This window comes from Cryptotermes secundus, unplaced genomic scaffold (genome assembly GCF_002891405.2).
Source record: "Cryptotermes secundus unplaced genomic scaffold, Csec_1.0 scaffold654, whole genome shotgun sequence".
NCBI lineage: Eukaryota > Metazoa > Arthropoda > Insecta > Blattodea > Kalotermitidae > Cryptotermes > Cryptotermes secundus.
In genome coordinates this window covers 1,130,862-1,158,861 of record NW_019727402.1, presented here as the reverse complement: position 1 = coordinate 1,158,861, position 28,000 = coordinate 1,130,862, and the positions used below count along the sequence as shown (strand labels likewise).

Below are 28,000 nucleotides of genomic sequence, written 5' to 3'. Positions count from 1 at the left end.
CAAAATTTGCCAGTATTCTTGGTAAAATTAAATGATGCAAGCAAAATTTCTATGCAAATAATTTTGGTGGACAGGAATAACTGTGGCTGAAATGCTCCAGTTCTGCATCTGTAGCTATGTACTTCATACTGAAGTTGGTCTCAGACAATTCTGAAAGAATAAGTATAAACTATACAAAATCAGCTATTTGAAATAAATGTTTTTATTTTAATGTAGGAAATCAAAAACTTACCCTTCATTTTATACAATTTGCCCTGCAAGCGATTCTTCCATTGTATGCACTACATGTATAAATACTGTTGTACTTGTCTGAAATTTTGATTAATCAAACTGTAACGAAATGTATATCCGTACCTAATCCCATGAAACACTGTTAATTTTCTTCACTTTCACTACCCCTTTCACTACCAATATGTATGAGTCATACCAACAAAGCACAATTTTTTTTTGGCAATTATTTCTTTATATCTGTTTATGTAGATTTACAGAGAGTGTTTCTCAAAATCAGAGAAAGTTTCTACTGATTTAACAGTCCATGATTATTCCTGATAAAACCGTACCAATAATAATGAGAATTACTTCTGATCATTTACATAATTTGAAATCAATTGTTAACAAGTGCCAGAAATTGGTTCAATTAAATAAATTCACCACATATGGCAATCCTCATATTACTACATGCAATTTACTCTTTATCTGGGTACGATCCTTAAGTTGTAATATCAGGTACAAATGCTCTAGAAAATGAACATACAGCATTGATATTAAACAATCACTTATTCCTTTAAGTATATCAAGCATATATTTAAGTATAATCATAATGCTCTTTTAAGTACATTAGGCCATAAGGAAATTTTTCTGGCCTAGTTTTCAAGTCACTTTGGACATCCAAAATCCTGATTTGAAAACTGCGTGGTAAACACCTATAAATAAACACATTTTTAATTAAATATTATAAATAGTGGATACTTCTAAGCAAATGAAGGTTAGCCATTTATTAGCATAACACCAATGTGTTTTGCATGCCTAGGATCTGCTACAAATATGAACTACTAGTTCTTCAAGTACCCCAATATTTAGATCAATAAACCTGGAAACCTTGATTTCTAAATGGAACACTGCTGATATGATTATCTCTAGATTGTTTCTAGTGAAAGTACAGACACTCAAAATTGTTTGAGACCAACCTAGGAAGAGTATAATTTTGACGAAATATTACATCCATGCTGACGTCTGGTCACATTAGCATATGCACCATTCTACACACCTCAGCTGCCAAAACTGCACAGTATAGAAAAGAAGAAGCTATATATATGTATATTAATAATATTGGAATTTCAAGCTACCTCATATTTTACACATAGATATAAACAGTGCTTCTTCTCAATTCGCACATGCTGCTATATAAACCAGCAATAATTGATGTGCACCAGCAAACTCATCAAAATTAGAATTCAAAAATATGTCATCACATTGTATATTTCAATGCTTCTTTTTCTGTTTTAATTTTTTTAATTACAGTAGCAGCAAAAATATCTTTTTAGGAAAAAAAGCACTGGATATGAATTACACATCTATGTCTGCACTTACGATACGACATATAAAACATGCTCCATTGGGATTACAGGAAACAAAATTAGAAATTATATTGAATTATAGGGTTACATAATATACAGCATTAATCAACACACAATATGTTTTAGAATTGAATTTCTGTTCCAAGGATTAAGAAATACAAATTGGTTGCAAAACATTTTCTTCATAAATGTAACTATGATCAGATATGTTAATAAATGTACTGAAGGAGCTGGGATTTCATTCTTAAAAAAATCTGCACTAAACTTTACATTATACTTGTAAATTGAATTGAGATAGACCGAGAAGTTGGAATGAAGAAGGTTCATTTCAAATATATTACTTAACTTTAATTTTGAAATGAGAAGTGACATTATGTATCTCTTTCCCATGGTGCAGAGATCTGCAGAGAGCAACATGTAAATATATATATTTACCTAAATATCTCTGCCATCACACTTATAAATAAATTACTGAATTATAATGTCCTAAAATAATCAAGCATCTAATTATGAAGTAATTATTTTAAATATAGGTTGAAAATATTTTCATAAATATGACAATATCAGATTTCAACCAATCTACTTAGTTTTCAAACAAAGACTGCTTCTTTATAATTCAATATTGAGATTCTGATGCTTGAATCTGAATCCCAGTATCCTGCCCATAATTACAGCAAATTTTTCACACCAAATAGAAACAAATTTCCAAGGAGAATTTTGCTTTAACATAGCTGCACCAATTTAAATCCATTCACTGAGGAAAGAACACAACACAATCAAAAGCCGAAGCCTATATGCAATTCAGATAAATAAACAAAAACTACAAATTGAACTGGAACTAAATAATAAACATCCATAAGCAAGAACACAGAACATATGACACCTTATATATATCAATATGTAACAACAGTAGATGGAAGACAGAACATCCCAAGTATAATCTTAATGTCTGCATTGCTAGGGCTATAATATTTTCACAAAGCGTTTTAAAATGAAGAGTGAATATCAAAAATATATAGGCAATTTATTTGGAACCATCTCATACATGTTATGTTATACTCTGTTATACATACTTAATAAGCATTTTACGCATCTCTTTATGCAGCCAAATGTCAAATGTTGAGAAAAATTTGAAATAATTTTAATTTGCCATTTGGCTGCCTACACAAAAACATGAAACTTAAGTTAGTAAAAATTTTTAATTTGTGAAACAAAATCCAGTTTCCATCTTTTAAAGGAAGAAAGAAGGAAACATCTGACAGAAGAATAAATAATGTTTATGATAAATTTCATGTGTGACAGCCTCCACCATAGTTGGATTGCAGAACTTTGTCATTTCTGTGTAGCAGATGTTAATATCTTTAATGTCTTACTTATGAATTTATTGTGGGGGGGGGGGGAATGCCATTCTGACACATTGTTGAGAGTGAGAAAATAATAATCCCTGTGCATAAGTAACAAAACAAAAACAGGAAAGTTACTATGACTAATTACATGGTACTCTCAGTGTCATTATTGGTGACTCTATGTAGTTCTCCACAACATCAGCAAATCTCTACAGCACTATGTCCCGCACATGCTGTTATTTCAAATCTCATTTTATTACTGTTTTTATACAGAACACAAATATTTTTAATTATGGTCTTATGGGATGTGACACCATGCATTAGCATAGACAGAGAGTAGGTACCAATGTTTCAGGGGAACCTGTTGCTTCTATCTTCAGGATAGAAGAGTAAGCTACCTGGGAAAACCTTGAAAAGCCATTTTCATGGCACTGTTCCTATTTCTGCTTTGAAGATGGAGGCAACATGTTCCTCTGAAACATTAGTACTGACACCCTACCTAAGAAAATACATTCTGTCACATCCCACTCCTTAGTGAGGAAACAAGGGCAGAGGTGTGGTTCTGGGATGTGGCATTTTGTAGTTTAGCAGAGAGGTACCAACATTTGGGAGGAGTCTGTTGTCTCCATCTTCCAAATAGAGATGGCAGCAGTAGCTTCCTCCTAAACACTGGTACTTATCTACAAAACTACACAATATTACATCACAATAGATCATAATTTTTCTAAAATTGACAAGCTCTGTCTCTATCCTATGCACACTTTTTCTGGCAGATGTTTCAATTTCATCATTCACATATATATGAGTATTTATCTTACCAAACTGTTTTCATTTTTAACAACTTTCCCATATATATATAGATACATTATAATTCATGCACTCACTAACTACAATACAGAACAAAAAATATAGAAAGAGTGATATTGCTGATACTTACCGCACTCACCTTGCGGACCATGCTCCCATTGGCTCCAGCAATCCTCCCTCTGTGCTCACTTATCGAGTCCCCACCTTCACTTCGAATGCTCATATTTTCTCTCTTGTTATCATCATTGCCTTTAGGCTGTCCCACAAACAGTTCATAACTAAGGCATGAGCACCCTGAAGGAGACTTCACTACTTCTGATGACTGCTGAGCTGCCTGTGCTAATTTATCAGCCTGTTTTGCTCTTTTGGCCTCTTTTGCAATAGCTGCTGCTTCAGCTTCCTGCAGCATTTCACAAGTGATGTACATAAAACATTATGAGAACTGTTATCTGACAATTTACTTTTCCTTTATTTTAATTTGCTTTATTCCATCCTTTTGCTCAAACTACTGACATAGAACATGTCAATTAGGTACATAGCCTCAAATGTATTGCAATATTACACTTATGAAGTAATTTAACAATAAAGACCGCTCAAGTGGTTAGTCGCTGGCTTCCCACCGCGACGGCCCAGGTTCAATCCTGGGTCTCATCAAAAGGGATTTGTGATGGACAAAGTGGTGCTGGGGCAGTTTTCTCCAAGTACTTCGGTTTCCCCTGCCAATCTTCATTCCACCAAATTCTCCATCACCATAATCACCCGGGGCAGGCTACAATTGGCCAATGACTGGCCGTCGTGCCAAGTGGACCCAGTTGCACTCCACCCCCCACTAGGCGAATTCAATTTTTTTTTTAATTGAATTTAACAAGAACCAGTGGAAACAATTTTTGTTTTCTTACAGTGGATAATACAGAAGTAACGCTTACCCTTAAAGCTTTCTCTTCAGCTTCCTCTTCCTCCTCAGCCTTCTTCTGCAACTCATCATACGACATGGCGACAATGGCCAAAATCAAGTTCACGAGATAGAATGAGCCCAAAAAGATGATCACAATGAAAAACAACATGTGCCATGGACCTGCAGACCTCAGTACCTATGGACATAACGGTAAAAAATCTTACTTCAATTTCCATTTGGATTCAATACATGTCATGCATATGCCAACAGGGAATTCTAGAGATAAGGTTTTCTTACTTTATGCAAAAACTGTTTTTAAAATCTGGATAATTTTTTTCACATTTAAATATACAAACGTTTGATATGCATAATTAAAAATAAATTATATTATTGCTCATGAAACAAAAATTTGAGACCAAATATATGAACCCATTTCATCTTCTTCAGAGTGAAATGCATGTACACATTACATCAGACTTTGAGCGCCCAACCTTAAGGAAGGAAAGTCCTATGTTTTCAGTAAGATCTCTGGTATAGCAACTTTGTTCCGCACCATATGTCAAAAATGTAATCTATAAGCTTTCTAATGGTGAACTATGTCATTATCTCATGATAATACACCCTCAAAAATATTTTACATACTCTGTAGGTTTCTTTAAGAATACTGGAAGTAAGAAAGGAAACTAGTATAAAAACATTATCACCACCACCCTAACATACACAGAAATTAAAGCCACATTTGATGCATGAAGCTGATAAATTTTTATCACAGCTTCCTTGATTTACAAAGAAATTTAGTCTTATGGTATCTTCATATCTGTGTGTCCTTACACACATTTGTCTCTCTTAACGTTTTTGTTTTTAAATCAATAAACAAAATTTCATGAAACTTGGTGTGAATATTATGTTATTAGTGGTCACCTTACTTTGCATTTTCTAATTTCCTAGAATCAGTAATATCAACACAGCAATCAAGTGAACGTCTGAGGTGGGAGCAAAACTAGTACCATTGACTAGGTTGCTGTAGTGGCAATGCTCCAAATTTGTATTTGTGAGGAGCTAAAGATATCCAGAATAATACTAATAATAAGCACTCAGTTATCTTACCAGTTGGTAAAGGTTCTCCCAGTAATCCTGTGTCATCAGTCTGAAGGCTGACAGGAAAGCCCAACCAAAGGTGTCAAAACTGGTGTAACCATAGTTGGGATTACCACCAAAACCTTGCAGGCATGTATAACCAGGTAGACACGTACTGTGAAAAGAAAACATACAAACAGCGTAACAATACTGGCATTTTCAACTTGTTATTGCCCCTAGATTTTAAAAACAATTTTTTTTTTGAGGACCACAAAATGTATAGAAAAAATGTATTGGACACAAAATTATTCATTTCTCTCTACAACTATTATGCAAAATAATTTTAATTTCAATAAACATTTAGCATGTTGCAGAAACACATGTAGGATATCACGTAAAGTTTGATTTTAATTATAACTGGAATATGTTAACAAAATTCAGTAAAGAACCTCAGTATCAGATATTACAAACATTTATTCTTCAGTTGTGAAGTTATTACATGAAGAGACAACTTCAATGACACTTAACTGTCAAACTTAAGCAACAAACTTACCCAGCTCCTGATGAATTTCCACACAAGGGATGATCCAGACTACCCTCTGGAATATACCAGTGAGCTGTAAAAGTCAAATGTAATACATTTTATTTTCCAAAATAATGCCTTAAAATATTCAAATTCAGCCAGAAATTCAGTCATTTCATCATGTGATAAGCTTCTGCAAATATACCTTTGAAAATACGTAGGTAAGTCATTAAGTAAGTTACAAATGAATATAGAACTTAAACAAATAAGAGTACGGATTTGAAAAATGCTTTTATTTCTCAACATAATCTCCCTGTACATTGAGGCACTTGTACCATCGTTTCACAAGCCCCTGAAAACAAGCAGGATAAAATTCTTTGGGCTGCTGTCAGAACCAGGCAATGACTTGCCTACAGAAGGGTAACTATAGACACTATAGCCACTGCTACTGGTTGTTCACGTGGCATGGCCTACCTCACAATGCATGACAGGTTAGGTTTTCAGAAAGTCTGTGCATGATGGGTGCCATGCATGCTGACCCCACAACACAAAATGCAAAGAATGGGTCTGGCATTACAATGTGGGAACATCCCACATTATCACGCATTTCTGCAACGCTCGCTCTTCACATCACTTTTCACCATCACGCGCGCTAACCAATCAGATTGCTTCAAACGATCGCATTTATACTACGCTCGGCGCTAGCCCGCGTCTACACCATTACGCGCGCTAGCCAATCAATTCTTGCTCCTCACTTTCGAGTTTGGCTCCGCCCCACCGACCAGCGTATAAAAAGGAGCGACTCCAGAGTCGAGTATTCAGTTCAATTCAGTTCATCGATTCAGTTCAGCAGTTTCACATCAAGCAGCTTCAACCAGCAGGCTTCGTCGCCAGCGCTCGGTCTTCGGAGACGTCGGCAGGCTGCGCCGGGCACGACTGCCTCGGCCCTCCAGCGCTCTCACACCCGACTCACTGGGGCACAGCGCCTGGACTCGCCGGTGGTCGTGTTACGGTTCGACTCACTAGGCATCTGGCGTAGCCACTGCCTCATGGCTCCTACGACCGCGCTCGACTAGCCTTTCACCACCAGCAGCAACCTCCGCCATTTGCCGCGCAGCGATCAAGCAACCTCCAACTCACGCTGCCGCACGGCAACCAAGCAACCTCCAGCCACGGCCGCACTGCGGCCAGGCCACTCGCCATTCACTAGCCTTCCTCCTTACCGGCGCGCGCCGCGCTACCTCACCGGTCAATCATCTCAGCAGCCACGGTCCTTTTCAGGGCCAACAAACTGTTCCGAAGAAGTGGGTTGTCATAGGAGTAGCGACAAGACTACGCACATCGATGACAAGAGAGCCCCACAACAGCATCTCAATCACTACCACAGTGAAGGACACGATATGCTAGCCCAAACTGTCACAGGTGATGAGTCTTGTTCCAAGATGATGGATAGAGTCCAAAATACGCCTAATAGTTCTGTACAGCTTTTAATGTTTTATAGAACATAGTGTTACACGTGAGACTGTGGAACTACTGATACTAAGTTATATCAGAAGTTTATGGTAATTGGTATTAATGTAATCAAAGTTGACTCTGCAAGATAAAAGCACTCACTAACAGTCTCAATTTCAACCTGTGCATCACAATCCCCAGGTAGGTCACAAAGATATCTCTTATGCATTGCGAAAGGAGAGTAAATAATGGCAAAGTGTTGTATTGTGTGAAATTATGTCTGAAAAAATTATTTACATTCAGAACAAAAACAAACAACAGTTTTGGCTGCAGTTTTGTCACACAGTAGAACACAAACTCTTGATTAAAAAAATGTTGGAAACACCATTCAGCTCAGTCAGCTACTTTTCTGTCCAGGAGTCACTACATTTGGGGGGGGGGGAAAGGCTGCGCAATCAAATGGACTGTAAACCCCTGGTTCCATGACTACTAAATAAGAATTCACCTGGATTTAATCCCAACTGCTGCGACTAATACCAAGTTAATTCTGATTTTAAATTAATTATTTACAATAAAAATATTTCTTTGGAATAAAGTCAATTATAAAAATATAATGTATATTAAATACATCTCAATGGGCAGTGAATATCACTGTTATGGGAGTGCACTTGAGTAAACATATTCTCTGCTATTTCTAATACTTTTATTGAGATCTCTTAGACAGAGCTTGTAGCTCAAATAGAGTCGGATCAGTTACAATTAACAATTAAACTTACAGTCGTTACTGCAAAAATTGAACCAATTTTCATCTGTCAAGTTCCCCCATGAGCCATCTGTAGGGAAGTTCTTGACACATTTCTGCGTGAGGACACCCATGTAAATCTGGAGCCCCATTAAGGCAAACACGGAGAGTGAGAACATCGTGAGGATTATCACATCACGCAGGTTCTTCACAGATTCAATCACAGCACCAACAATGGTCTTCAAACCTAAAAAGAAGTAAAATAGTTCCATGTTCATCACAATGTCATATTTCTAACTGAAATGAATGTCTATCTGTTTCAAGGTTCTTAGGTTAATTAAACCTACAGTTTCAACTACAGAGGGCGCACAGCATTGAGTATCTCTCTTTTAGTGTGGGAAAATTAGATTCAGCCAATTTTTCCCTTTCAAATATAACAGCTACTCAAACCACTGCACAACTGTCATTTCAATATCTTCATCTGATCTTAATCCTTGGCGCTTTGACTACATCTTGAGGAAGTCATTTACATATATAGCCATACTATGACTGGTACAAATTATATGGGGGATGTTCTATGTCTCCACTGCATGGAGCTCAGGGTGTCCTGGTTAGTGTAGAAAACATGGTGAAGGACATTCTTGTACAGAAAACTGACGCTTCTCATGAGAACACCAGGATTTTTCTCTTGGTGTAGGTATGGAAGTCTTGAAGTGTTCCACAGTAGTGCTGCATACATCAGGCACCTTAATGCCAGCATTGGTGGTCCACTGACATTGATGAAAAGTCAGCATGACCTTCCCCACAGAATGCTGAGGCCTGATGGGATGGATCTCTCCAATGCTCTCTTCTTTTATCATAGGTTGAAAGTTGTGACTCCACAGTCCATTGCAAAACCACACTGTCCTCTGCCTGGTAGCATCACAAATACTCCAATGATGGGGTCATATGCTGTTGCTTGTAACCCTATGTGAGCATTCATGGACTCAACTGGGTGATATCCCAGGTGTCACATGATTGTGTGCACATTATGGATACTCATATTGAATCGTGCTGCTAGTGCATGAATCCTCTGATATCTGCACCAACATTTTCATATGCTGGAATGATGTGAATCTGACCAAAATGTGCATCATCACTTCAAACACCACTCCATGTTTACTGCCTTGGAGACACAAATATTTCCATACACAGCAGGCATTCTCCCATAAAATTCAGTTTTTTGATAACCCTTGACACCAAGGAATTGAATGACAGCTCACTGATCCTGTTTGGCAGACTGTGTGCCATCATATCACACTGTTTCATCTGCTCCAGTGCATCCAGTGCTTAAGATATGTGAGACTGACATTATCTGAACATAAGGAAATCTTCAATAATGACCCTTTAGAGTATCTGCAATACACGGGTGTAATAAAACTGTTGGATGCTTCAATCACTGCATCTTAATCTCACCTGGAACAATAGCAACAGTCTTCAAAGCTCGGAGCACCCTGAACGTTCGCAAGGCGGCCAGGTTTCCTAGATCTATTCCCATGGTTACATAACTGTAAATAAGGATCATAAAGATCATTAATACAAATTATTAAATACTAGTAATCAATTATTGATAAAATAAATTGATTTCACAAACCTGTAAATGAAAGTTTCATAAGATATACAAAATGCATGGCTCTAATTGTTAGCTATTGCTCAAGACATCTTTAAATACAGAAAATATCTGAAACCGATTAATGATATTTTTATACATATCTAAAGGAGAAACAATTACATATAACAAAAACATTGATCATGCATATCTGAATGAAGGGACAAATATATAACTATCATTGTTCATAAATTTCTCCATACAGAAAAATTTTAACATTATGGCTAGTTTTTGCTTGTGATTCAGTCTTACTAGCATATAATCTTTGGATCTAAGGGAAAACAAAGCAGCAATTCGTTTTTCTCATATTCTGTATGACATATTTCAGTGTCCATTTTTACTTGACCTCCCATTTTTAAGTCTCACTAACACATGGAAACATAAGGTGAGTTTCAGGAAAAGATGTATATTCCCTAAATTTGGCCTGAAACTATGTATCACAAAACTGAAAATTCTGTTCCTTTACATGTAACAGTATTCCAGAGGCCCAAACATTTTCCCACTTTAGACATATTTCAATTTAACACTGGTAATTACTTCCATGCACCAGTATTTAGGGTCCATATCACAGATCAAAGTCCATGTCATGTCTTTACACTATTCTGTTATTCAGTAGCATACATTTACAGTTTTCCTTAATTCTCGTTTACTTTCCTATCCTTTCCAGTTGTACATTAAAGTATTCTGAAAATATTTGGCAACTGTAAGGCTTAATTCTTTCCAATTTATGATAGATATGTTTCTTAACATATAAATTTTAGAAACTACATTATTAAGCAAAACTGTACAAAGAGAAATCATTTAAATAACTGAGAAGAATTTGTCTGCTAAATTCTTGTTTTCTGTATCCATTTACTGACAAGTAATGTCACATTTGTTTTCATTCTGAAATCTAGAAAATGGAAATTTTTTAAAGAGAAGCACATTCTTGTTTAATCTAGGTTTTATTTTTGATAGATTTTACTGTATAGTGAACTTTCAAAATGAATTAAATTTGTCTCCATTCATTCATATGATAAGAGATATCCTGTTTATAGCAGAGTCTCTGAAGTTACACCAGCAATTTGAAAGCCTGTTCCTGAATCATGGAACAATATAATAACTTCAACTACAACTAGAAACATTTCAATCACACAACATTTACACTACACCCTATTTCTAAATCATAATCTCTCTTCACTAAAAGCTAATTCTAACCATCATTCATATCAGTGTACAAAGTTTGAAACTCCGGTTTACAAACCTCCATTACACAGCACTGTTACAAACAGTTCAAACAATTTAACTAGGGATCAACTAGCGATATACTTCAATCTCACATCACTACTCACGCTAAAGCTATTACTACGAAGTCCAGCCAGTTCCATGCATCTCTAAGGTATGTGAATGGCTGAAGTATGAACCCTCTCGCCATCACCTTAACAGCCGACTCAAATGTGTAGATGCCAGTAAAAATTACTCTGAAAAAGAACGTCTCTATGTTAGGCCTAAGCTAGCTACAAACACATAAAACATAACACAGAGCAAAATAAAACAAACAAGCACAGTTAATGTGCAGTTTGTATTATGGGGGTACACTGAAGCACCATAATTATTTAACTGACATAACACACAATGAAAGAATTTTCNGAAAAAAAAAAAAAAAAAAAAATAAACATGTTGTTTCTTACTATACTACAGGAACTACAGTACCTATTGCACTTTAAAATGAAAACTATAAGAAAGGAACTTTTTAGAATTAATATATTAATGCATAAATCTGGCTTCTGGAGATTAGCCATGTCATGTGCTGAAGCTGTCCCAAATTTTTGCCATATACTGCAGTCATCCTCAGAGTGAGTGTAATGCAGGAAAGGGAAAAGGAACGATATATACTTATACTTACTGACATACAACCCTGAAGATGGAAATTGTAGTGTATGCTGAAACACTGTAACAGCTTCAATACATGACGCAGTGAAACCATCATTGCTGGGTACAAAGATTTAAAGACAAGAATCTAATACAAAATAAGATAACTTTTCACGTTTAAAATTACAACACCTGAATATATCGCCACACAGGTATATCTTGTATTTCTGTCAAGGATAGATTAGGAAAGAATGGTTGTGTACTACTACTTCAGTCAATATTACCATTAATAATACGTATTCAGGTATCACAGTATAGTAGATGGAAGTTTTAGCGCCACGTGGTTGTATACACATTCAGTATTGCTTAATACATAATTTTATTTGGAGCAACAACATATCTCAAGTTATGGTGATGTCTGCTTATTCCTGAGCTATACACAAAAATCAAGAAATCGTGGTAGTTTTTTCTGTATGTATGGCGTGTTTGTGTTCGTGTTCACATATGTACAAGCGAGTGTGTATGTGTGCGTGCACAGATCCATGTCATACATATGTACTGCTTCACAGAGCATGTGTCCTGTTACTAGATTTATGTTCAGCATTTAAGCTGATGAATATGAATAACAGAACCACTTCTGAAAGCAAGCTTTGAATTATGGTCTTCTGGTATGTGATGCCATGCAGTTTGGTGGATGGCTACCAGTCTTTCAGAGAAACATGCCGTCTCCAGACTCCTTTTACTTTGATGATGGAGGAACAATATCCTTATCTACCAAACTGCACTGTGTCACATCCTGGAATATGATAATCTTAATATTCACTGCTGTAAGAAACTCAGATCTCAAAAGAATAAAATTGATTTTTGCATATTTCCATTCTGTATCGATTCCATAAAAAAAAACAATATATGAACCTTATTTCTGCAAGTAGTTCCAGAAAAATTTGTATTTTGATTTTTTATTCATTAGTAAATGTTCTTTATAACAAGTAAGAATTTAAATCATTAACTTAACCTCCCTTCAAGCCTACACACTTCACTCAACACTTGACAGATGCAACAGAGAAGCTGTGGTCAAAGCATGTTAAGTCAAAAAGCTGGTTATGTCAGTCAAAAACTAGCTCTACATTAAAAACCCTTTTAAATGGATTCTGTGCTGACAGAACTTATGCTAGCCAAGGATGGTGTAAAACTAACACACTATGGCAGGTGGGCTTCTTAATTCTAATTATGGATCTTATGCTTTCGTGGTTGTTCATTATTGATGCTGATACTGCTTTTGACTATTTGCACCAGTGGATGTGGGCAGTACTGCCGATGTTTCAGTGTATATACTGAATCCACCTTAAGGGTGGAAATGGATAGGGTGAGTTTTTAAAACGCTTCCTTATCCATTGTTCCTATTGGCTTAGACTAGGGATCAGCCCCTCCAACCCCCTTCGCGTGAGTCTGTTGGGCAAACACCTGTACATAAATGAACACTCAAACACCAAACTTACTTTGATGATGAAGATGGAGGCAATATGTGCTTCATACTATAACAAAAAGAAACAAACTCCATGGCTCGAGAGACTGCCGCCTGCTGGCGAAGTTTCTGCAACTTTAGCAGATAGAGGGTGTCGCGTGGTCAGCGCAAAAGATCCCCACAGCCTTAATCTCGGTTTTAGACCGGAGTACTTTATACCATACATTTATTAACTTTTAAATGTTGGAAATTTAAACTAAACAAATGCCATGCTTAACTTACACGTTACTTTTATCTACAGAGAAGGTTAGAACTTCCCAACCTTATGCAGCCTCCTTAAAACGGTGTACATATGTAAAGATTTGCCTTTATTTTACGAAGAACTAGGTGACTTACTCAGTGGATTCTATTGTGGGAGACGAAGGCAGTATCATGAAGATGCAGTTGGTTAAAATGGTGGTGATGATGAAGAGTGAGAACAAGGGATGAACCAAAATATAGATGGCTACCCGCCGGATTGGGTTGAATGGGTCCAGAATCCACATGGCATCTGTCGCACTGAACCGGAAAATGTCCTTTCCTTTGCTTACCACCACGAATGTCTGAAACGGGAAATGTTCATATCTGGTAGGCTCAGGTACCGCAGAGATATAGAGATCATTTTGTTCTTGCAATTCCTTAACAAACAATATACCAAAGAATAGTCAGAATAAAACAAACTTCAAAATTCCAATTATGAAAATCTGAAAAATGATTCGATATCAGTAACATTTCATAACAGATTACTTTAAGGAATTCGGGATATATTGTAGGTTATTATACCCATTTCTCATTTCTCTAACAGGTCTTCGAGGTCACCCAGACCTTTGCTCCTGATGCCTCATTTCTCCTTGGAGCTTTTTCACAAATAACACGTGGTCTGCTAATTCTCATCATGGCTCCAGGCTCTTACAGGGTCATTTATGTCTAGTCAAAACACATTTACACTCAATGTAAACGTAGAGTTCCCTGACATTCTAAATCCTACACATATGGATGTCAGCAGGGAGGGAGGGTAACTACATATTTGCCACCTTCTACCTGAATTAAAAAATGTAAAAACTGAACAAAAATGAAATATATAAAATGTTAATAATAAAAATTAAAATATTCTTTAAGTAATAAAAACAGCCTTGACTGACTTAAATGTAAATTTCTAAGCACGTGTTCTTGTTGCTCCTCATTGGAGAACTTGCTGCCCACCCCCCCAAAAAAAATGGTGACACTCATGACTACACATATTCCAAACGTAAAAGAAATATGAAATTTCAACATACCCCTACAAATCCATGACCAACAATCAATTTCAACATTATTATGTTAAGCATTGCCCGTTGTTTGGATCTCATCTAGCCTTCAGGTCGTTACATGGAAAAGTAGTTTAAATCACATCCTCAAAGAAAATATTAAAATAAAAATTTCTTAAAAAATTTAAGAAAAAGTTTCGAACGTTTTAAAACATTATTAAATTTTCACATACCTGATACCTTTAATAATAGTTTGTGATTTTTTTTTAATTTTCTGTACCAATGTTTGCAAAAGTTATAATTTAAGATACTGAAATTATTGTTTATTAAGAGTTAGCATAATTTCAGGCCTGATGAGTTTTTGGTGAGTAAAAAGGGAAAGACACAATTAATAATTTCACATTTATCTGTGAGTTTTCTTGACACAGCCCATATTTCGTTATTTATTCGCATTTATTCGCAATCGCGAATTTAAACTCTAGAGCCAACAACTGAGAATGGGCTGAAATTGTTACTGCTACGCGTAACTTCCTGACTTGCTTCTTTTACGATTAATGTGCCGGCAGTGGTTTTGTGGTTAGCATACTAGCCAATATTCAAAAATCTCAGATTCGTCATTGAGCTCTAGGCCGGATTTACAGTTGCAGGAGGCCCCGGGCAACCAAAAAGTGGGGGCCCTATCAGCAACAATAAATGTAGGTTACGGCAATTTTTTGTTTGTGTTATTTCCTAAAACAACTAATTTTTCGTGATTTTTGAGAATAAAATGTCTTAATAAAAAGTGTTTTCTCCTGTTCTGCAGAGGGCCTGGGGCGACCGCCCAGGTCGCTCCCGCTTAAGTCCTACCCCAAGATTATTTACAAATGCATAATTATACAAATACATAAACAGGAAATATGTAAACTGTTAAAACTGTACAACACATGCTCAATTTTATACTGACATGCCTGGAAACAAGGTTAGTTACTAAACTGGATAGGTTTTGAATTACTGGGTTTTTGGACTTTTTTCATCATCCGATATTTTAGAGAATAGAAAACACGACGTTTCGGAAGCTGAGAATCTGCTTGGTTAGGTTTGCCTTATCATACGTGCCTTCATGAAAAGGATAGCTTCACCCTCACATTTCTTCCAAACATCTCAAAGCGGTGTTTCTCAACCAGTGGTACGCATACTCTTATGGGAACACGAGGGTAATTAAGTTTCAACTAATAAAGATTTTTGTAAACTACTATTAGGGTAAAAAGGATTGTAAAAATAAGGAAGTTAAAACGCACAACTATTCCTGCAGAACAACTAAGGCTATCTGTGAGTGATAATTTTGGGTCAGAAAATCTTACGTAGTTTGGGTACTTCAAAAGAATGTTTTTTTAAATGATTACTCTATAAAAAAAAGTCGAGAAACATTGTCTTAGCGAATAGGAAAAGAAGTTACTTACTCTCTGGTTATGGTAATAGGGGTCGATGTCCTCAAGAGGAGTGGAGGAGAGCTCAGGAGGAAATGCGCCTTGCATCCGCACTGGAATCGGCGCCCCTTGCTCCAGCGTCGCGTCCGGTTGCGGACCTTCATCTTCTTCCTCGTCATCGTACCGAACCTGCCCAAACATAGCCAAACAGCAAATCAGTTTTCTGCAGTCAACAACTGTCGATCTGGGCTCTTCTGGCTATCGATCACCCTCCTCCGGTTAATACTTGCACAATCGATTGGTATAACTAATACTGCAGTAACGTGCAGGCAACTTGTGTTTCTGGTGACATATTCCTCTTTCTCTTACACAAATATATGTTAAATTCAAATAGAGCTTTATCAGTTTCATCCGAAATCGTTGCTGATTCATGATCAGTCTCTGCGTAAGAATGTTATAGAGAAATGTTCCATCTGTTGTAACCTTATAGAACATATTTGAAACTGGTAACCTTTTAACTACTACTGAACTTCTTGTAACTTTTACAAGAGAACCTATGAAAGGACATACCATCTTGACATTGTAAATGCATCAGTTGGAATATGCCAACATGTTAGTAGCTGGAACCTGAAATCCGATATAGATTCAAGGTCATACCTCACCAATAAACCCATTTTATAAGAAGTCGGAGTTCAAAATGGTAACTTTAAGAATGTTTTAGCCACATAAATACAAGATGCGATCAGTTTCTCTACCTACATGGTGCAAAAAATTGCAAACATTATACTGGCTAACCTTCAATAGGAACAGTCAGTAGATATTGACAGGGTAAATTGATGAAAAGCACTGTATTGTTGTTAGCGTAGCCTATGGAAACAGAAATTGAAAGCGTATCGTTTACATGTTTTCATAGAAACCAGGCTTTACGAGTCTCATTCCATTGATTTCATCAATATCATCAGTATAATTTCCTTGGTTTACTGGTATTTAACACAAACGAAATATTTTCAAAGAATGCAAAACACAATTTACTGTTGACAAGAAGCAAATAATTTACTTTTGTACTCCAATTCAGAACTGTTCAGAAAGTTAAAACATTTTTTAAATTGTCTTAAAAAATTAAAATATACCTGAATGCCACGGACAGTAAAGTTACAATTGGCTCCAAATATGTTACAAATTTTGAGATTAATTATCTCAGGAAACGAAAATGACTAATGCATTTTACAAGTGAGATGTCCATTCAAGATTGAAACACCACATTTGGAATATACACTTCTCCTAAAATCTGAATTATAGTTTCCAGAATTTTTTAATTTGGTTGTTTAACGACCCTGTCAGTAACCAGACTATAGAGCGTCGGTGACATGAATAATGAATAGGTAGCAGTTGGTGAAATGAGAATTGGCAGCGGAAAGCAAAGTCCTCGGAGAAAATCTATCCCGGTCTAATTTCTTTCATAAGAAATATCTGACTCTTGATCGAACCCTGGAGGCAGAGGTGAAAAAGTCGCCTGAGCTATGGGATGGTTCAACCCTCCACACCGTCAAAATGTATTCTGTAAGATCTCAGAAAGTTATAATTTCACTTTAAATAATAAGTACCATGTTTCAAAACGTCATAATAAAGTTGTCATATGAAAATGAACACTGAGATATTACGTAACCAATAAATTTACGTTAAGAGGAATTTGTCATACAGATATTGTGCTGAATGTGACGATTTTTTCCATATTAAAATACTTTCGTAACACTACAAATTCGGAACATTTAAAAGCAGCTGAAGTGACATGTTCCATGAAGTCCTTCTTTACCGAAACTAACAATTCTCAGTTCATTATCAGATGAACATTAAATTTGTTGCAAAGACTGGCAATCTGAAGACTGCTGCTCCAAACGTACAATATAAATACCCTATTTTTATGTTGCTTTTCTTCTATATACCGTACCTTGTAAATGAATATAGGCCTACTAGCGCCAAATCCTGTGTTAAGTTACAATACCCATACATCTTCATTACCATTTCTGCATAATCTTACTACTTTCTAGAGATGTTGCGAGTTCATTCTCGTAGGACTTACAAGTTTGTAACGTAATTAATGTTTAATATACACATATACAATATGGCAGTCTTATCATATACGTTACTTAACCACTGCAGTTCCAACCTCCCAGCATAATCTAAATATGATTAAAATTAATTTAGTAGGAATGGATTGACTTCACTCGGCCTCGTGAGGATAACTGACGAGCTATTTCAAGGAAATAGCGGCTCCGGTCTAGAAAACCGAGATTAGAGACCATGGGGATCCGTTGCGCTGACCACGTGACACCCTCTATCCGCAAAAGTTGGCACCAGCTTCGCCGACAAACAGCGGTCGCTCGGTCGGTATAGTTCTCTTGCGGACTACAGCCACGGAGTTTTCTTTTTTGTTTTGTTTATGGGTTGACTTCAAATAAGCAAATATACTATTAGATTTAGTGACTATATAAAACAAAGTTTACTTCACCTGTCACTCTCAGACAGTACAGTTACAAGAAACAAAAGTAAAAGTAAAAAGTAAAGTAAAGCTATCCGTGTGCCAGGCCGTGAAGGCCCATATGGTTGTGAGACGCGCTTTACTCACCAGGAAAATTATTTAATTAATTCCTGGTACTCATCTCTGTTAGAGGCTGAGTAAAGGCCAGGGCCTAGTGCGGCCGGAAGGATTAGGTTAACTGAAAAATATCCAATGACCTCATCGGGACTTGAACCCGCGACCTTCCGGCTTGTAGCACAGCCCCTCAACCAACTACGCTACTGCGTGCCCCCACAAGAAGCAAAAAGCCAAGTAAATTAAACAGCACTTCGCCAATCGTTATGAAAACTCTGCTTATTAAAAGTGCTTACAATCAAAGATGCTTGGAAGTTGTAACTTACTTTAGTAGTGACTACGGTACGTCAACGTTCACACTGTAGTAACGAGTTTGTGATCTCTATGATCTAACATGACTTTCATTGCTAAGGAGTTATACTAATTACCTAAGGTAATTCTTCTAAGTTGCAACTTTCTATCAATGTGCTCTACACCTAAGACGTATTTCCGAAACACACCGAAGCAGTGTCACTCAGTGATAAAATGCACAATATCTTCGTGTTTGTGATTCGGTGTTGTGGAAATTGGTATGCTAATAAGGCCCACGTAAATATTCTCATGCGTGTTTCCTTTGGTCTTTTATCAGTAAAAACGAATAAACGCGTCGGATTTGAAGCCCAGGGCTTCCAAAAAATGTTATTTTAATCCACAGATTGTACTGAGAAATTTGCTTCTCTAAAATCATTAAATTGTTGTTCGTACTTTTAGCTGTTATAAGAAATAATAAGCAAAAATTTTCATAAACTAAATTTTTTGTTACTGATAGGGGCCGACAAGGTTTTGTTTGCTCCTGGCCCCCTAGAAACGTAAATCCGGCCCTGCGAATATAGTATGTTGAAGGTGACAGTTTTGGTATTTTGCTATTGAAGTTTTCAACAATTTGTCTTGCACAAACCATCCATTTTTTTTTCACAAGTATTACTTCGAAAGGACAAAGAGAAGCCAAAATTTGTATAAAGTTGCCCTGTTTGGATGTTTTCAAAATTTATCCAACCGTTATCTTTAAAACCATAACAGATTTTTTGTTTAAGAAATTTTATTTCTATTCTCTGTTGCATAACTTGAGCAGCTGAGCATAATGAAATGAACATTCCGAAGAGCGTAAAGTTATACAGGAATAGTTTCCATATGCGTAGGCCATAACACAAAGTTCCACAACAGTGCTAGAGTGTAGCATGCATGTGACAAACCAAAAGTGAGTAATACATTATTAGAAACTTGACCATTCTGTTCACACGTCAGTCCGTGTTCAGAGAGATACGCTCACTGTTTGTATTATGCTGTCGACGACCATTGTTTACATATGGCAGAGTTTGTTCAAACGTTCAAATAGAACAAAAGAACAAGTCCTTCTGTATTGAAAACTCAAATCTGCTATGAAACAGAAAAATGAGTACATCATTGAAGTGGAAGACAATTAAAAATAACCATCATTTTAGCGAATCTCATATTTACTTCTCCAAATGTACAAAGAATTTAACTATATAATTAATTAGGAAATTATGTACGTTATCAGAGGAATGGCGTTTGTTTGCTGAAGTTGGAATAGTGGGTAACTGTTCTATTATGTAAGCAGTGGTGATTAAATAAAGTTTGAACAGTTCTGTTTTCTGGGATACATCGCAGTGTAGTCCGTTGAAAAGCAACGGACCTTGAGGAGGAACATACCACCTCCATCTTCAGGGTCGACGGATAAGCCAAGTAAGAAACCAGCACTAAACAAGTGCCAAGCGGAAGTAGTCTCATGCCGGTTTCTTGCTTGGCTTATTCTTCCACCCTGAAGCTTGAGGTAGTATTTTCCTTTGAAACGTCGATTTATTTTCAAAGGACTACAAGGCGTTATATCCCAGAATTTGTAACTTCTCATAACTATTATGCTATATTATAATACTTGCGGATTCGTTATAAATATTTGAAATTCGAGGACGCTTAACAGGTTTGCTTATTTCTGAAAATATAACTGCCTATATAAATTTGTAATCGAGATTTTAGATATGTACATGCATACTGCAAAGATGTTACTGTCTATATGTATAACAAGATGTATGGACAGGGACCATGTACAGTCATCCACGAAATCTACTGAAATTCTGCAGGCTAATACTGTACCTAACACGACGCAAGAACTTCTCTGAACGTGTCTACTGAATGGAACTGAGTTGTGTCTACAAGGTTACGAGGGTGACTGTCTCCATCTTTAAGTACAAACCAAAGTTCAGCAACAAGAACTCTGTTTATCAGGTCACACTGAGTATTTACTTTTCTTCTCGGTTCTGTACCTAAATAAGGAGACTGAGCCATCTTCTGAAACGTCGTAGATACGTTTCACGAAGTCCACGCAATGCAAAATGCCCAAGGAACCTCCTCACATCCTTATACCAGACCGCTTTCAGATATCATTAGAAGTAAGACATAAATAATGATTGACCTATAGGACTATGAATTTCTATATTCATATATATATATATATAGTTCGTTATCGAAATGGGTAACGAATCTATCCACTTCAGAGTAACAAATGCATCATGAGTCCCGAAGTTGATAGCTAATTAATTGAAAATAATTAAACATCGCTTTGTTGCATTCGGAAAGTTGCTACTTGAAATGAATCGACTTCATATGTAGTGAATTCCAACTGTTTCACTGAAAGAGAAAATAAACGTACATTCAAACTACAACTACAACAACCTCGCCTGCATCAGAGCGGTGTGTTACGGTTGCACCAACGACTGGGCTCGGTACAGGACTAAAGTGAACACTATAAAGCAGGATCTAATAACAGGTGATTCATTCAATTTGACGATCAGCTTGTCTTCTAGACTACGCAATGTTTGAAACCAGCGATCTAAAAGCATTTGAATCATGCACAATGCAAGCTATCAATGTATAACCATAACTGTAAATATCTTTAAAATCTGCGTAAAATAAACTGTAAAAAAGGAACTTTCTTAAGAAACAACGTATCTTCTTTCCTTTTTCTCTACTGTAAAGTGATTTTTGCTGTAAGATTATTAATAATGTGACCTTATGCTTCCATGTTGGCTCGATGTAAAAATATTTGCAACATTACAAAAGAGATGCTTTCGTAAAACAGAACAAATATCTTTACAGTGGAGTCAAGCGGAAGCTTTTCTAGAAGAGACAAGCAACATTCGTGCATTTTGATCAGCGGTCTGAGGTAGGCTGACAGTCTGCGCTTTAGATGACAGCTTCAAATAAGTTATTGTAAATTTACTTCATAAATATTTCAAACCAATGTTTAAAATTATATTGGTCTAGTAAACGTGGTTAAAATATGTGAACTATCTTGGAATTAGGTATCAATGTACAAATTTTATTCCAGAATAAAGGAAACATGGTTATGTGGGGGGGGGGGAGGAGTAAGGCAATATTCACGTAAGAGAACGTGTTGGTATGCGAACTCAGCATTCCGTTTACTAGTCAGAAACTTCTGTCCTCCGGCAGGCTAGACAACCTCTAGCATTTGCAGGAATATAATTAAGACCACATTTTTATTTGAAAGAAATATTAGACACGTTATTTTCTTTCCATTGATGATGTCATCTATATACGTACGTTTCCTAGTGACGATGCGACATTGTTTTCTTGGCGTGAAATGCAGACGAGTGTCAAAATAAGTGACAAATCTCTGAATTCTCTGTAATGTTTGTCCCTTCAGACTTACACTCATTACTCCTGCTTGAAGCGACTATTGTCCATATTAAAGATACATTCAAACAATACAGTTAAACAAATGTAGTCTGAATATATGAGTTAATTAGGCCACCAACAATTATAACAATTTTTAATATATCGATAAATTTAATTTTAATATAATTGTGGTCTCTTAAGTCCTATAAACTCCAAAAATGGATATAAATCATAACTATAATGTCGGACGGTCACTAGAACATCGTATCCAGAGTTAAGCAAATAGCAGATCATCAAAGCAGAAGTACAGACTGATTCCAAATTATTTTCCGGGTTTCCGTGGCTTATAAATGGAAACCCCGATACTAATTTTGAATCACTCCCTATTACTAAGACATTCAAGCCACAGCAAAAGTTGGAAGCGAAAGCAGCAAGCAGGTGTCTAAGTTGTGTAATAAATCTGTTTTGTCAGTAAATACAGCAGAAGTAAAAATAATACGTGGGGGACTTAGCAAACTCTTACTTCTTTTTTCTTTTTCCTCCGTCCAAATTCCCCCTGCAATGTGAGAATGGGAAGATTTTACATACACAGACACATATAATATAGAAACAAATTAAGAAAAAATACCACAAAAATTGCAGTTAATGTTGTAACAGTAGATCAAAAACAGTTAATTACAGATATAACAATACACTTAAATGAACCAATGAAACAACAACAACAACAGCAACAATAACATAGTTATTATAAAAAAAAATTATAGAACTTTCCACGGATCATACAGTAGGCGACACTGAGAACAACTGCAGCAAAAGATGGAGGAAAATTGAAAACACAGCTAACAGAGAAAACCATTGACTACAAGAAGAAATCAAAGTAATTCACAACAGTCAGTAGGAGTAGTTAAGTAGAGCAGCACGCAGACTGGCATTGCGAAGAGAGAAGTGAAGTTCTGTCTTGCTGAAGAAAACAGAAATTTTACAGCTGATCACTCACTGTAATGTGTATGCAAATAATCTATACGGCTGTTAAAATTCTGTATAAGTCCTGTGTATTANCAGAGAAAACCATTGACTACAAGAAGAAATCAAAGTAATTCACAACAGTCAGTAGGAGTAGTTAAGTAGAGCAGCACGCAGACTGGCATTGCGAAGAGAGAAGTGGAAGTTCTGTCTTGCTGAAGAAAACAGAAATTTTACAGCTGATCCCTCACTGTAATGTGTATGCAAATAATCTATATGGCTGCTAAAATTCTGTATAAGTTCTGTGTATTCAAATAATTTAATTTAATCACTTTGGTAAGTAATTAATTTATATGAAGTTTCAGCGTGAGTAAATTTCATTAACTGAAATTTTAATGATTTATTCATGGGTTGAAGATTATATATAAATGCAAAGAAAATACTATTTAAACTTATTTAGGTTTATTAAATTGCCTGTCCTCTCGCTTAATCATATTTGTTTTGCCTAACTGGGTACAAGTGATTAAAATTAAACAGTTTCCAGTGATTTTACTGGGTAGAATTTATTACGATTCATTACCCTGAAAGTATTAATTTATTTGTCGTTTAGCTTGTATATTTCAGCTTGTAAGCCATGAAGACGTATGGAGGAGCTGAAGTACCACTCCAAGTATTAGATACCGTCCAAACACTAGATTGAAAAGTCAGTTTCACGCCCCGGCCACTTTACACCTAAAAAAATCTTCGGCTTCCATTAAATAGGAGGGTACGTGGGGCCCACAGCCATTCTGGGCTCTGTGAAGAAGAGAAAAATCTCTCGCCCCTGCGCGGAATCGGCCCCCGATCTCTCTGTCGTTCAGCTCGTAACCTATTCGCTATAACGACTGAGCTTACAATCTCAAGAGGGTTACTGCTGTCAACCAAGTACATCTGTCCCATATCCCTGCAATTAGTTTAATGAGCTTTGCAACATGTACAATGCGAGTTACTCGTGTTTTTCAACAAATGACAAGAATACTGAATTACAAAAAAAAACAAACAATTATTAAATCTACAACTGCGTTTAGTTTAAGAAGTGAATCCGCAGCAGAAACTTCACTCTTTATGTAATCATAATGTACAAGAAGTTCTTTAAACACAACATAGGCTGTTGTTTAGGAAACTGATATAAGTTTGTAGCAGGTAAAACAATTAGAATTTTTATGAGCAGATTAGACAAAGGAGATAAATTAAGTTGTGAATCAATTATGAGCTTAGAGTCTAAATTATTTTGAGTGAATCATTAAATTCGAAGTTCCCTGTAGCAAGGTTATTTACTGTAACTGTACGTCCTCTTCTAAACATTAAACTTTTCAAATTAAATTTATTATTATCTATGATGGAAGTATATTTTATACTTAAGATGCATAAACACTCCAGTTTTCACGACATCAGAACATGCTTTGCAATTATACGACGTAGCCTGTGTACGCTGGTTACTTAAGAATCGAATCTAACTTACACCATAGGGCGCCATCCTTCCTGTCAAGCTATTATTCGTTCAGCTAGTCAAAAAAATGTTAGCTTTTATGAAACTCTAAGATTTATTACTGTATTCACAAATTAAACTGGGTCACATTTCGTGCCAGATGAATCCACTCAGTCCCCTTCTGGCCACTTTTTCCTTTAAGATATGTCCAATAGGTTTTATTTTTAATACACATATCATTCCTATATTGAAAATAATACATAAAAGAATAAATTAATTGAAGCCTTGAAATGAAAACACTGATGTGTTTCCTGCAGTCCTGAGGGTATATAATCAGTTTTAGGTTTAAGAATCAATGTCATTTTTTGGGCAATTGGATAGAAAGATTAGAGCTTACAATTAACAGTTTGTGCTAGGCAGACAGATATGATTCTGATATGTTATCTTCCTTACAATATCTATTTTTGCCATAAAACTAGCTACAATTAAAATAAAATGCTTTCTTGAGGTTTAATACTTGCATCACATAATTTTGGTAAACTGATTTCTTGTTACTTACACATGATTGCAGTACTCTGTAACAAATTATTGATTTCTTTATTTAGTTTCTGAGTCCCATGTGTGAACTATTTTTCGTTAATGTATTTAAAATAATTTAAACAAAAAATATTTTTAGCTGTCCGAAAAAAATAATCAGTATAAATTAACAGTGAATAATCGAATCATATTAGTAAAGCAGGAATTCAGCGTATAATAACTCAATAAACGTTTATTGTAATTTACTGACTTTAATATCAAGACCTGTTGTTAAAAACAGCAATAAAAATAATAAAAATGTGAGAGACTGAAAACCAGAATTTCTAACATCACTGCCAAAATCCAGTGCCAGATCTTGACGAGATAGTTACAGCAGTCTGCATCTTAAAGATCAGATCGAGTGACAAGACTCTCAAATATAATCCTAATAACATGTATTCTTTTCAAACCATTCGGCAAGTAACACTATGTTAGAAATTATTGTAAACATCAGTGAAGAGAGGAGACTGCCTTACTGTACATTTTCCCAAGGGTATAAATGTTGAAGAAACTTACGGAAAACCAGAAAACGATGAGTTAAATTTAACAGCTCATTTAAAAATTAGCTGTTATCTGCGGGTCGAAACGCTACACGGCCTAGTTCATTAACAGTAATATCATAATTGTTGAAGTAAGATAGCTCAGTCGACACAGTGATGGGCTACGGGCTGCACGGCTTCCATTTCAGGCAGGGGCATTAGATTTCTCTTTTCTCCACAGTGTCCATACCGCCTCTGTGACCCATCCTGCCTCCTATCCAATGGGTAGCTGGGGCTCTTTCTCGGGGGATATAGCTGCAGGGCCGTGAAGCTGACCACTCACTCCCATCTTGCTCTGAGGTCAAGAATGGTGGAGCAATACCTCCACTCCCTCCTATTTTTCTAGCGTGACGCTTGATTAACTAAGTATACGGACAACTTTGCCTTTAAGCATTGCGTTCAACGTTCCGAAAGATGAATACTTTCGAAGAAAGTGTACTGAACTTGGAATGTGTCATTTTTCTCCCATATGTTCGTTCGAAATACGTTTCGCTCGAAAAGTATTTAGTGAGTTATGCTCGAGACGCGAACCGAGAACCATGTAGTTCTTCATGTAAAGTGGTCATTAAATTCATCCGATTTAAATGAAAACAGACATGGCTCCACAGTTTTTTCGTGACATATTCCAGTGTCAAATTTCACATGAGAATCCATTCAGAACTTCTCAAAGAGTTGTTTCATGCTTACAGACAGATGAAATAACGGGCTGATTGGACTTCACAAGCGCTCCGAAAGGCTGCAAACGAGCCTAAAGGAAAACAGTTCACTTATAAGCTTCTAAACGGACAATCGAAAGTACGCTTTCATATTAGACCCAGATTCTAAGGTACAGATGAGCTCACTATATTCAATTACCTACGCACTACAAATACCGGAGTCCTCTAGATTAAGACATCAGTAATCTGGTAAGTGGTGACCAACGTTTTGCAGGAATACGTTCCCTCCATCTTCAAGGCAGGACTTGTCATGAAGATTGAGGCAGTATGCTCATTAGAAACGAGGTTAACTACCTGCCAGACTACATGGTGACTCTGCCCTTCAGATAGAGACAGTATGTTCCTCCAAAATACTGGTAACCACTAAGCTATTAGGCTTCGTTATCGCAGAAATCTCAGATCTAAAAGAAATAATTGTGTGTGTTGTGTACCCTGTTAATGATAAACGTATCAGAAAAATTGGGAAAAAAATCATGGCTACTAGAATGTCTTAAAAAGTATCTTGTTTTTAAGATACAAATCTTAAAAAAATACATTTTATGAAGTGCATGGGAATACTGAACTTTCTAAAGATCACGGTAAGGCTTCACACTTCACTGATATGTAGATTTCTAACACAATGTTGCAGATCGCTCGGGATCATGTTAATTTCAAATAAAAAGAATGTAATTGTGACAGGACCGTCATTCTGTACTGCGTGCAGCTAAAAAACATGTGACCTATCAAGGCTATTAATATTCGCCCTTAATCACGCTTCAAGACACAATGGACTGGCAACAGTCATCACACATTCACTGAACTGACATATAGAAGAAAACACTACAACACCATGACCGGCTACTGAATACTCAGAAGCATCATAAAGGCTTGGGTTCTGTGTCTGCAATCAGAAACTTGCACAAAATCTTAAAGAAACAGGCTGTACCCAAAATTTCAAAACCCGCTTTTCGATTTAACCCGATGTCAGTTCTAACCACCTCCTACTCCTCTGAGACCCATCTTGATTTTCTTGTTTCTTTTCCAGCTGGCCGTATCTCAAGACGTTCCCAATAAAAATCTTTAAGCATTATTTGTTTCTCCAGTGCCAACCGTATTCCTATGCCATCGCAGCCGTTGGATTTCGGTGTCCTAACAAAACTACAAGCCGATGACTTTTATCACGCCCCAATATCCTCAGTATGTAATATTCTATGAGGTATGACAATTGTAAAGAATGCTACCAATTTCTTTTTGTACCTTCAACGTAACTTTGTAAAGTTTGCAATATTTACGTTCAACTTTGCATTCAATATATTTTTATTCCATCTTGGAGGCTTTGTTCTGCAAAAAGATTTGACGGGAACGCTTTAGGTTTTGAAGAAAGCAGTCTTCTGGGAT

At 36.3% G+C, this 28,000-nt stretch overlaps 1 protein-coding gene across 21 annotated transcripts in view; it reads right to left on the bottom strand.

Annotated features, from left to right (window-relative positions):
* LOC111864711 (sodium channel protein para) overlaps positions 1-28,000 on the bottom strand; it is a 289,515-nt gene that overhangs the window by 84,333 nt on the left and 177,182 nt on the right. For 9 of the 21 annotated variants that reach the window (XM_033751552.1, XM_033751551.1, XM_033751554.1 and 6 more), the window contains exons 4-13: positions 22,885-22,917; positions 16,109-16,264; positions 13,780-13,985; positions 11,399-11,527; positions 9,875-9,966; positions 8,454-8,666; positions 6,256-6,319; positions 5,733-5,877; positions 4,657-4,821; positions 3,861-4,130 (exon numbers count right to left, since the gene is read on the bottom strand). In XM_033751552.1, the coding sequence (XP_033607443.1) occupies positions 3,861-4,130; positions 4,657-4,821; positions 5,733-5,877; positions 6,256-6,319; positions 8,454-8,666; positions 9,875-9,966; positions 11,399-11,527; positions 13,780-13,985; positions 16,109-16,264; positions 22,885-22,917 (1,473 nt within the window). The remainder of the gene's footprint in view (positions 1-3,860; positions 4,131-4,656; positions 4,822-5,732; positions 5,878-6,255; positions 6,320-8,453; positions 8,667-9,874; positions 9,967-11,398; positions 11,528-13,779; positions 13,986-16,108; positions 16,265-22,884; positions 22,918-28,000) is intronic. The other 12 variants (XM_023852175.2, XM_023852172.2, XM_023852181.2 and 9 more) reach the window with 3 other exon arrangements.